The sequence below is a fragment of the Dermochelys coriacea genome, chromosome 12, assembly GCF_009764565.3.
Source record: "Dermochelys coriacea isolate rDerCor1 chromosome 12, rDerCor1.pri.v4, whole genome shotgun sequence".
NCBI lineage: Eukaryota > Metazoa > Chordata > Testudines > Dermochelyidae > Dermochelys > Dermochelys coriacea.
In genome coordinates, this window is record NC_050079.1 from 7140645 (window position 1) to 7152828 (window position 12184).

The 12184-nt window shown below is 52.1% G+C and overlaps 1 protein-coding gene across 17 annotated transcripts in view; it reads right to left on the reverse strand.

Moving 5' to 3' along the window:
• The window catches only part of MTSS2 (MTSS I-BAR domain containing 2), a 93263-nt gene that overhangs the window by 60387 nt on the left and 20692 nt on the right, over positions 1-12184 (reverse strand). For all 17 annotated transcript variants that reach the window (XM_043495215.1, XM_043495213.1, XM_038367961.2 and 14 more), the window contains exon 3: positions 11722-11795. In XM_043495215.1, coding sequence (XP_043351150.1) covers positions 11722-11795 — 74 coding nt within the window. The remainder of the gene's footprint in view (positions 1-11721; positions 11796-12184) is intronic.

A 12184-nucleotide genomic window follows, 5' to 3' on the forward strand; every position in this document is an offset into this window, starting at 1 on the left:
GGTGCTGGGTTCAATGCCTAGACTCTGCCTAAGTCCCCATGCTGTGTGCCTGGGTTTCCAGCTGTGTCCTGGCAGCCAGTCTGCGGGGAGCAGCAGGCAGCAGCTGGCATCCTGCAGGGCATTCCGAGCTACGGCAGGCTCAGAGAGGGCCAGTCTCATGCCGCCGAGAGGAGTTAACTGATCTAATCCATAACAGTGAAGTAGGCTAGTGTGTTTGTAGACAAATCTGATTCCATCTAAAGCTGCCTGCCTGCACAGCTCCAGATGGCCTGGATACCGAATGTCTGGAAAACAGGCTGGGACCATCTGCTGTTAACAAGCCAAGCAGTGGAAAGCGGGGCTCTGAGCTGCCAAAGTGGGAACTGGGCGCTGGGTAGCTGACAGCAGAGGGAGGTGTGGGCAGTTTGGAGCACTGGGGTTTATGCTTTTCACAGGGGTTTCACTGTCTTCGGGAGACATTTCTGGGGTGGACTGATGTGAGAGCTGGTCTCCTCACAGCATTTCAGTGTCTGGGCGGAGGATTCATAGATTCATAGATACTAAGGTCAGAAGGGACCATTCTGATCATCTAGTCTGACCACCTGCACAACACAAGCCACAGAATCTCACCCACCCACTCCTACGAAAAACCTCACCTATGTCTGAGCTATTGAAGTCCTCAAATCGTGGTTTAAAGACTTCAAGGAGCAGAGAATCCTCCCTCAAGTGACCCGTGCCCCATGCTACAGAGGAAGGCGAAAAACCTCCAGGTCCTCTTCCAATCTGCCCTGGAGGAAAATTCCTTCCCGACCCCAAATATGGCGATCAGCTAAACCCTGAGCATATGGGCAAGATTCACCAGCCAGATACTACAGAAAATTCTTTCCTGGGTAACTCAGATCCCACCCATCTAATATCCCATCTCAGGGGATTAGGTCTATTTACCATGAATATTTAAAGATCAATTAATTACCAAAATCACATTATCCCATCATACCATCTCCTCCATAAACTTATCGAGTTTAATCTTAAAGCCAGATAGATCTTTTGCCCCCACTGCTTCGCTTGAAAGGCTATTCCAAAACTTCACTCCTCTGATGGTTAGCAACCTTCATCTAATTTCAAGTCTAAACTTCCTGGTGGCCAGTTTATACCCATTTGTTCTTGTGTCCACATTGGTACTGAGCTTAAATAATTCCTCTCCCTCTCTGGTATTTATCCCTCTGATATATTTATAGAGAGCAATCGTATCTCCCCTCCACCTTCTTTAGGTTAGGCTAAAGAAGCCAAGCTCCTTGAGTCTCCTTTCATAAGACAGGTTTTCCATTCCTCGGATCATCCTAGTAGCCCTTCTCTATACCTGTTCCAGTTTGAATTCATCCTTTTTAAACATGGGAGACCAGAACTGCACACAGTACTCCAGGTGAGGTCTCACTAGTGCCTTGTATAACAGTACTAAAACCTCCTTATTCCTACTGGAAATGCCTCTCCTGATGCATCCCAAAACCACATTTAGCTTTTTTCACAGCCATATCACATTGGCAGCTCATAGTCATCCTATGATCAACCAATACTCCAAGGTCCTTCTCTTCCGTTACTTCTAATTGATGCATCCCCAGCTTATAACTAAAATTCTTGTTATTAATCCCTAAATGCATAACCTTATACTTCTCACTATTAAATTTCATCCTATTACTATTACTGCAGTTTACAAGGTCATCCAGATCCTCCTGTATGATATCCTGATCCTTCTCTGAATTGGCAATACCTCCCAGCTTTGTATCATCCGCAAACTTTATTAGCACACTCCCACTTTTTGTGCCGAGGTCAGTAATAAAAAGATTAAATAAGACGGGTCCCAAAACTGATCCCTGAGGAACTCCACTAGTAACCTCCCTCAAGCCTGACAGTTCGCCTTTCAGTAGGACCCGTTGTAGTCTTCCCTTTAACCAATTCCTTATCCATCTTTCGATGTTCATATTGATCCCCATCTTTTCCAATGTAACTAATAATTCCCCATGTGGCACGGTATCAAATGCCTTACTGAAATCTAGGTAAATTAGATCCACTGCGTTTCCTTTGTCTAAAAAATCTCCTTTTTTGAGAAAGTAACAGATCAGGTTGGTTTGGCATGATCTACCTTTTGTAAAACCATGTTGTATTTTATCCCATTTACCATTGACTTCAATGTCCTTAACTATTTTCTCCTTCAAAATTTTTTCCAGGACCTTGCATACTACAGATGTCAAACTAACAGGCCTGTAGTTACCCAGATCACTTTTTTTTCCTTTCTTAAAAATAGGAACTATATTAGCAATTCTCCAATCATACGGTACAACTCCTGAATTTACAGATTCATTAAAAATTCTTGCTAATGGGCTTGCAATTTCAGGTGCCAATTCCTTTAATATTCTTGGATGAAGATTATCTGGGCCCCCTGATTTAGTCCCATTAAGCTGTTTGAGTTTCACTTCTACCTCAGATATGGTAATATCTACCTCCATATCCTCATTCCCATTTGTCATGCTACTATTATCCCTAAGATCCTCTTTAGCCTTATTAAAGACTGAGGCAAAGTATTTGTTTAGATATTGGGCCATGCCTAGTTTATCTTTAACCTCCATTCCATCCTCAGTGTTTAGCGGCCCCACTTCTTCTTTCTTAGTGTTCTTCTTATTTATATGGCTATAGAACCTTTTACTATTGGTTTTAATTCCCTTTGCAAGGTCCATCTCTACTCGACTTTTAGCCTGTCTCACTTTATCCCTACATGTTCTGATCTCAATTAGGTAGCTTTCCTTGTTGATCCCTCCCATCTTCCACTCCTTGCAGGCCTTTTGCTTTTCCTTAATCACCTCTCTGAGATGCTTGCTCATCCAGCTTGGTCTACAACTCCTGCCTATGAATTTTTTCCTCTTTCTTGGGATGCAGGCTTCCGATAGCTTCTGCAGCTTTGATTTAAAGTAATCCCAGGCCTCCTCTACCTTTAGATCCATAAATTCTTCAGTACAATCCACTTCCCTAACTAATTTCCTTAATTTTTGAAAGTCAGCCCTTTTGAAATCAAAAACCCTAGTTGCAGATTTATTTTTGTTAATCTTTCCGTTCAGTTTGAACTGAATTAGCTCATGATCACTTGAACCAAGATTATCCCCTACAACCATTTCTTCTATGAGGTCCTCACTACTCACCAAAACCAAATCTAAAGTGGCATCCCCTCTAGTCGGTTCAGCAATTACTTGATGAAGGAATCCATCAGCTATTGCATCTAGGAAAATCTGAGCCCTATTATTATTACTAGCACTCGTCTTCCAGTCTATATCTGGGAAGTTAAAGTCTCCCATGATCACATAGTTTCCATTAGGAGGAGGTCCCAGAAGGAGGTTGGATCCCACAGGCAGCCCCCAGGAGGCAAAAAGCTCATAAGGACAATCAGCTACTGACCTACAGAGACCAGTCACAGATTATTATGGGACCATGATGATCATCCAGTCTGAGCTTCTGCACAACACAGACCACACACAGTTGGGAAGCCAAACCTTGGACCTTGGTTCTTCTGCTCCAAACTACAAGCCTCTACCCCCTCACCAGGATCTCCATGCCCTGCCCGTGCCAAAGGCAGGAGTGTGTGTTAATTAGGTAGTAGCAGCACCTGGTCCACGTGCCCAGCACCTCCTGTCTGGCACCCCCACAGCAGCCCCAAGCCAGCACTGAGCCCTCCAAAGGCAAACATCAGCCCTCCCCATAGCCCCAATCCCATGATCCTTTGTGTCCCCAAAGGACTGCTGGATTCGGCTGGGCTCGGCAAGCCAGCAGAGATGGTTTGGATTCTAGGTTGCCAGAGGTGGAGAACCACCACCCTATCCTATGCTACTAATCCACGGCTTAATCCTGCCTGGTGCAGAGCGCCTGCAGTGCCAGTGAAGTGGGACATACTCGCTCTCTCAGCATCTGGCCTCCAGGCAACCGGCAGGCTAATGCCTGGGAAGGCCAGAGCCTCGCTGCCATCCATGGGTTTGAACAGCCACACGAGAGAGGGAGGAAGAGAGCGAAAGACAGTAGCTCCAGCAGGGTTGGGAAATAAGAGAGTCAGGGAAGTGACTGCTGCCTCTTGCGAGCAGATCACTTGAGGTGACGGGAAGCCGTGTAAGGAGACACAGGGCGTCGAGAGACGCAAGGCCCTGCTGTCTGGTAATGTGGGGCACGTCAGCAGCATCCGCAGAGTTCAGATCTCCTGGGCTGTGCCACATGCCACTAACCCAGCTCCTGAGATTCTGTGCTGCCCACTGCATGCCCGCGGGGTAGGAGGGAGCAGAGCCCTACAGCTCCACATGGCTGGGGCTGGGCGGGAGGAACGCTGACTCCATTATACCAACCCTCTGCGATCAGAGGCGGGAGCCCTGCGAGGGGTGTCTGGCTCACCTTGTCATGGGTCTCTATGGAGGGTCACACTTCAGATGGTGCTTTCTGTGTGGCTAGGGAGCCAGAAACGGGGCTGTGCGACCTTTCCCCTCTGAGCGCTGGCTCAGATCCAGGCCAGGCCTGGCCACCCACTGTCACCATCCTGATGGATGGTGGCCTGTGTGAAACAAGCAGGAACCTGCTTCCAGGGGCCGGGTGTCCCATGCCAAGCAGCAGCCTCAGCAGAGAGGCCTGAATGGGCCAAGCAGCAGGGCCGGGCTTCAGCAGGGCGGTGGGGGCGTCTTTCTGCGACAGCGTGTGCTGCACCTGTTGTGTGGCTATGTGATTGGGTGCTCTACTCACTGTGGGATAGCGCCTCCTCCTGGCTGTTCTGGGGATTAGCTCTGGAAAGGGTCCAGAATGACCTAGATAAATTGGAGGATTGGGCCAAAAGAAATCTGATGAGGTTCAACAAGGACAAGTGCAGAGTCCTGCACTTAGCAAGGAAGAATCCCATGCACCGCTACAGGCTGGGGACCGACTGGCTAAGCACCAGTTCTTCAGAAAAGGACCTGGGGATTACAGTGGACGAGAAGCTGGATATGAGTCAGCAGTGTGCCTCATTGCCAAGAAGGCCAATGGCATATTGGGCTGCATTAGTAGGAGCATTGCCAGCAGATCGAGGGAAGTGATTATTCCCCTCTATTTGGCACTTGTGAGGCCACACCTGGAGTATTGCGCCCAGTTTTGGTCCCCCCACTACAGAAGGGATGTGGACAAATTGGAGAGTCCAGTGGGAGGCAATGAAAATGATTAGGGAGTTGGGGCACATGACTTACGAGGAGAGGCTGAGGGAACTGGGGTTTAGTTGCAGAAGAGAAGAGTGAGGGAGGATTTGATAGCAGCCTTCAACTACCTGAAGGGGGGTTCCAAAGAGGATGGAGCTCGGCTCTTCTCAGTGGTGGCAGATGACAGAACAAGAAGCAATGGTCTCAAGTTGCAGTAGGGGAGGTCTAGGTTGGATATTAGGAAACACTATTTCACTAGGAGGGTGGTGAAGCACGGGAATGGGTTACCTAGGGAGGTGGTAGAATCTCCATCCTTAGAGGTTTTTAAGGCCCGACTTGACAAAGTCCTGGCTGGGATGATTTAGTCGGTGTTGCTTTGAGCAGGGGATTGGACTACATGACCTCCTGAGAGCTCTTCCAACCCTAATCTTCTATGATTCTATTCTATGCTTCTGCATGGCCAACGCCCCGTCCAGCAGTTGTGCTCCAGCTCTTCCTCCCTCTGTGCCCCTCTCATTCCAGGAACTGCAGCACCCTCCGCCCAGGTCACTGTGATTCGAAGGCTGGCAGTCCTCCCATCCCACGCACTGCCCCAGGTGCTGCTCTCTCAGCAGATGGCTGGAAACCCGGGCCCAGCCTCTACTCTGGGTTCCAGCTCAGTGATCCTCCAAACAGCAGCCAAGGTGAGGTCTGCACCCTGCCTAGGGTTCTCAACTTTCTAATGACACAAAAACAAATACCCCTGCCCCATGCCCTGCCCCTTTCCCGATGCCCCATCCCCGCTTGCTCCATCTCCTCCCTCCATCGCTTGCTCTCCCCCACCCTCATTCACTTTCACCAGCCTGGGGCAGGGGGTTCGGGTGTGGGAGGGGGGTGAGGGCTACAGCTGGGGGTACAGGCTCTGGGGTGGAGCTGGTGATGAGTGGCTTGGGCTTGGAGGATTGGGCTTCAGGAGAGGGCTCCAGGCTGGGGCACAGGGTTGGGATGTGGGAGGGAGTATGGGCTCTAGGCTGGGTGTGCGGGATCCAGGATGTGGCAGGGGGTTGGGGTGCAGGGGGAAGTGAGGGCTCCGGTTGCGGGTACAGGCTCTTGGGTGGGGCCGGAGATGAGGATTTTGGGGTGCAGGAGAGGGATGCGGGCTGGGGCAGGGGGTTGGGGTGAGGGCTCCGTCTGGGGTCATAGGCTCTGGGTGGGGCCACGGATTGGGGTGCAGGATGGGGTGTTGGGTAGGGGCTCCAGGCTGTGCTTATCTCAGGAGGTTCCTGGGAAGTTACCGACATCTCCCTCCAGCTCCTAAGCGGAGGCATGACCACATGGCTCTCTGTACTGCCCACACCTGCAGGCACCGCCCCCTCGGCTCCCACTGGCCACGGTTCCTGGCCAATGGGAGCAGCTGAGCTGGTGCTGGGGATGAGGGCAGCACATATAGCCCCCATGGCTGTCCCCCCACCTAGGAGCCAGAGGGAGATGCTGGCAGCTTCCTGGAAGCCACACGGAGCTGGGTAGGGAGCCTGCCTGCGCCACTGACTGGATTTTTAATAGCCTGGTCAGCAGTGCTGACCAGTGCTGCCAGGGTCCCTTAACCCTGCCGCCTTTCCATGAGCCACTTCCTCCCCTCCTGCCCTCCCCTCCCTTCTCCCCAGAGTAACCGTGGGTTCCTTGTCTCTATAGCCCCCAACTCACCCCCCTTCCCCCAGGGAGTGACTGCAGCCCCCTCTGCTTCCACTCTCCTGTCTAGACAAACCCTGCCTGCTCCCCACAGGTGAGCTCCCCTAATCAGGGCTTTCCTCCAGGCCGGATTTTCCCAGATTGCAGCCAACTGGCCCAATTCAGCTCTTGCAGGGCGAGCGTGGGGAGCTCACCCCGTCACAAGCTAGTGCAGTTTCCCACGCTGGCACGTTTCACTAGCTCTGCACTGAGACGAGAAGGGGGCTTAACAGAATAAATGTACACTGCTCTCTTTAGGGGAAGGAAGTGGAGGTAGGCAGCCCCAGCGTGTGTAGAGTGTGTTATACTGGTTATAGTCAGGGGTGAAAGTAACTTAAAGGACTTACCAGTACTCTGGAGTCCTGAGCAGGGAGCGTGGCCTCAACCAGAAGAGGCGGGGCCTTTAAATACCTGGGCCCTTTAAATCAAGATTTAAAGGCCCCAGGGTTCCGGCTGTGGCTGGGAGCCCCAGGGCCTTTAAATCACCCCCGGAGCTACCAGCTGCAGAGACAGCTGGGAGCTCCAGGGCGATTTAAAGGGCCCTGGGCTGTGGCTGCCGCTTCCGCAGTGGAGATCGGGGCCCTTTAAAGCGCCACCCAAGCCCCACTGCCGGAGCCCCGGGGTAGCGGTGGCAGGGCTCCGGCAGTGATTTAAAGGGCCCGGAGCTCTGCTGTGGGGAGCCCAGGGCCCTTTAAAGCGCCAACCTGGGGAAGCCAGTCCGGTCTGACATAGCGTACTGGCTCTTGCTGGTACGCCGTACTGGACCTGACCGGCTTACTTTCACCTCTGGTTATAGTGCAGGGGAACGTGTCTCCTTCATCCCTAACTCACACACTGGTGCTGAGAGAGACTCTGCTCCCTGGGCAGGTGACTCCATCTTTCACCTAACACCAGTATCTGGCCTCAGAGATTTCTGCTTTTCTGCTCGAGACCTCTGTCACTGCAGAGGATCGGGCAAAGGCAGAGTCCATTACATGCCAGCCCAGTGAGCCAGTTCATGGTCTTCTCCTCTCAAAGGCTGCCCCGCAACCCATTCCAGCTGAGCACCAACATTCAGGTTCTGCTCCTCTTCATGGCAATACCCAGAGTTCATTCCAGGCAGAGGTCCAAACCCATTTCTGGATCTTTTTCCAATTGTGTGGGAGTGAGACACACATGAACTGACTAGTGAACTGCTTTCACAGATGATTCTCACAAGTGAACCTGGTCTGGATTTTCTTCTCCTCTTAGAAGAGACTCCAGGGAGCCAGATGTCATACTGATCAGTGAGAGCCAGACAACACAACGGGCCAAACTCAGCCCTGCTGCAACTGCGGAGCTCCATGGCAGACCAAATCCGAGCTCCAAGTGCCACCTCTGTGCCTTGGTTGACAAAGACAGGGGCCAGATTCAGGCCTGGTGAAGGGCTGCCTTGGGCCCATAGCCTGAATCCAAGCAAGGTGCAGCGTCCCACAGCTGGCATGAGCAGTGTCTTGTGCGGTCCGAATGTGTCAGAACCACACTGTCCCCAGAAAGCAATCTGCCCTGTTCCCTACAGTCTCCGTCTGGCATTGCAGCTCTTCCCTGCCCCATAGAGAAGCATCTGTGCTCCGAGAGCCTGCAAACAAGGGTCCTGCTATGTTCAGGAGGAAAGCTAGTGAACTACGGGGAAAAAACACACTATTGGCCCCAGCTGCCAGCACAGCCTGGCCATGCTGCTCGTCAACCCTGCCCAACCGAGTCTAGCGCTCTGGGAGGAGAAGCTGCCCCACGCAGTCATGGTCCACACTGCTTCCCTTCGGCTGGGCTGGGAGACAGCCCCACCGCATGGAACTGCATTGTAGCCCTAGTGACCCAGTCTGGAACCCACGCCTCAGCCCTGGGCCCCAGCCCTGCTCCCCGTTCATGCTTGAGAGACTGGGGTCCTGGCCCAAGGAGGCGAGACAACTTGGGTCCGCAGACTGGTTACGAACGAGGGTTTTTAACTGGTCTGACAATCCCAGTCCTTGGCACACCATGTCCAGGGGTCCTGTTCTCCTCAGCTCACCCCAAACTGCAGTGCCTGAGCTGGTCAGAGTGCTGAGCGTATTGTAGGTTAAGCCCCGATTGTATTATCTCTCTTCAGTCTGGGTTTGCTGCCTACACAGAGGGTAGCCGCTGTCATTGGGCCAGGCGCCATCAGACACAGATCAAATCCAATCAGATCTGGAGAGTTCAGTGCTGTAGCCACCTAGTTTCCCCACTGGGGGAAAAAAAGGATAGATCTCATTTGCACATACAAATAATGACCCATAATGCATTCTGCCAGGCCCACTCCCACCACACACAGATAGGTGTGTCAGGGAGTGCACGTCACTCATAAGGGTCCCCTCCCCACAGCCTGCTTCCTCAGGGTTTCCACTGATTAACCCTCAGTGGTATCACTGGGCAGAGACACAGTGAGCCGGAGGCCAGTTGGGTGTGAGGATGTGTAGGAGGTAAACACTCAGGGATGTCACAGGAGATTAGTGATGTCATCTTACTACTGGCCTCTCCCCTCCTGGTCCAAAACCAAATTAACCCATGGATCAGGTGCCAATGAGCTCATGCACCCAGGCTATCCAGGAGAGAAACCCTGGGATAACTCAGAACAACACGCGCTCTGTGAAGAAAACAACAGTTGCTGTGTTTTGGGTTGTTCCCCCACCCAAACCTCAGGGTCCAGCTAGGAGCTGCTGGAGCCAGCAGCCTTGGCCTGAGCCCTCCCTCCAGTCCTCAGTGGCATCTGACCTCCTTTGTAAATCCTAGCCTTGCTTTGCTGACTTTTCTATTTCCTGTGCCCCAGTCTCCAGTAATCACACTGCACATCTGTCCACAGCTTCCCTTCATGCCCCTTCGCAGGGGATCCTGAACCTTGGCTGCAGCCGGGGATGGGGGGAAGGAGGCGGTGAGGCAATGCACGGGGGAACAAGACACACAAACACATCTGTACTGGCCATCTGCAGCATAGTGCAGCCCAACCCTTGTTAGCACTGCCAAGAGGCCAGGCTTGGTACAGGGCTTCTAAAGGTGAAGGAGCATCAAGAGTGGGGCCAGTGGGGATCAAGGCAAACTGGGCCCAGCTTCCAGCTGGGCTCCTGGGAGTGGGTCAGTAACTCACAGGGGGCTGGCTAACCCCCTGCCCAGCGACATCCTGACACTGGCTTCCACTCTTTGCTTCTTAAGATTGAAGTGAGTTCCCAGGTGAGAGAGACAGGAGAATGGGGATGCTGCAAACATCTCATCAGCAGAAGGGCACTGCCCTTCCGGCCCCCGCTGCCCTCATCACCAGGCAACACCACTGCCATTGCTCTGGCTGAGGATCCCAAAGCACCTTGCGAACATGAACAAATTCACGTTGTAGGCGGGTACCATTGTGCCCATTTTACAGATGGGGAAACTGAAGCACAGTGATGCTCAGTCCTGAAGCCATCAGTCAGGAGGAGAAGGCAGGAGTCCTGGCTCTCCTGCTCTAAGCATACAGCACTAGCTCTCTCAAACACGGGTGGGGAATCCTTTGCATGTCCTAATGCAGTTGCTTCTCCCACCTCTCCCTTCAACAACCATTAGGCATGAAATGATGGAGCAGGTGTCTGAAGTTCACGCTTGTCCTCAGTGATGCGCTCTAGGATGTGCAACTAGAGCAACACAGAGAAAGAAACTCACTTAAAGCCAGGCATGATACAACACATGCCAGGCACAGTTTGTCCACTCACCCTGTTCACTGCATTGTATTTGTACTGTGACATTAGTTCTAAATGGTCATTCAAGCGACCAACAAAAACCCATTGCCCAGTAGCTGGTCTTTACCCAAATTGAGGTGTTCAAGCTCCGTTTACGCTAGGAAATTGATGCACTGCTAAAGGCAGATGTCAGCAACAGGCCCCCCTGAACCAGTGTTGGAAACATTGAAATTGCTCATTTGGAGGGAACAAAAGCCTCCCAGCACCACCACAGAACATGTGACTGAGACTTGGTCTATCAGTCGAGGGCCTGAGTTTCAGGGGTGCTGAGCATTCGCAGCTCCCGGGGTTGTTATGGGTGTTCAGCACGTCTGAAAATCAGGCCCTACATTCCTGTGGCGAAAATGTCCAAAGTTATTGCTCCAGCTCTCAAAGGAGTGACTCGGCATTGAACCTGCGCAGTCTGTGGCACCTCACAGTAACATCCAGGGACAGCCCCACCAGCTTCCTGAGCAAGAGGTGCTGAGATACTACCAGAGAGAATTCAGGCTGGGTTCACAGGAAGCCGCAAGCATATCAGATTTCAGAGCACAGACAGTGCTGTGTGCACGCCCGTGCAGAGCAGCCAGCATCGCCAGAACTCACAATGGTCAGGTGCCACGGGCGGGCGAGGCTCATTGCCTTGGGCGAAGGAACCTCGGACACACCTACCTCTACCTGCTCTTCTTTTCAGCCCTGCCTTTGGCTCCTGTCTTGGTCTTTCTCCTTCCTCTCCCATCCTCCTGTTTATTGCAATCTTCCCAAACCCATGTCCCCATTCTCCCCTCATCTGTCCATCCACTTCCTCTCTTCACTTTGCCCATCCTTTCCATCTGATCTCCTCTCTTTTCCCTCCCTACTGAGGTACAAAGTTGCTCTGTCTGGGCTCCCTTCACACAGTAGCTTCAGAGTTCTGTGCCCCGAAGACCAACACTTCATACCAGGTGATGGACCAGCTTCAAGACCAGTCTTCCACGGACAATACTGCTCCCCACCGCCCCCCCCCCTACACACACACAGAAAAACCCTGTGAAAGCAAATCTCTGGGCAGGGAGTCTGCTATGGGCGTGCCAGTCCTGTTGGCTTTGAGTGTCTGTCTGCAGGGGGGTTCCGAGTAGTAGTTCTACCTCGTGTGTTGGTGGCCATGTCTGCCACTTTCTGGAAGGCATCCAGGAAGGCGACTGCTGCCAGCACTGTAGTCCTGAGACACAAAGAGATGGATACATAAGTCAGCTGGGAGTCCAAAGGACTAATGTAGTGCACCTTCTACTGATCCCTACACACAGGAACACCCACACTCTCAAATCACAATGGGCCATACCACAGTATCCTGTCTCCAGCACTGGCTATTTATCTGACGCTTCAAAGGAAGCATAAATAACATCCCTTAACAAGTTGTCCAGTATTGTACATAGGGGAAATACCTGCCTGACCCCTGCTGTGATCATCCTTTGCTCTGAAGCATGAGATTAGCTCATCCCTACCCTAGCCAGCACAGTAGCTACCTTTATTACTAACAGCCATGCCGTTATGCAGCCCCAACCTTTAGCACAATGTTCTGATGCAGCAGTGAGTTCCACAGGGTTGCTT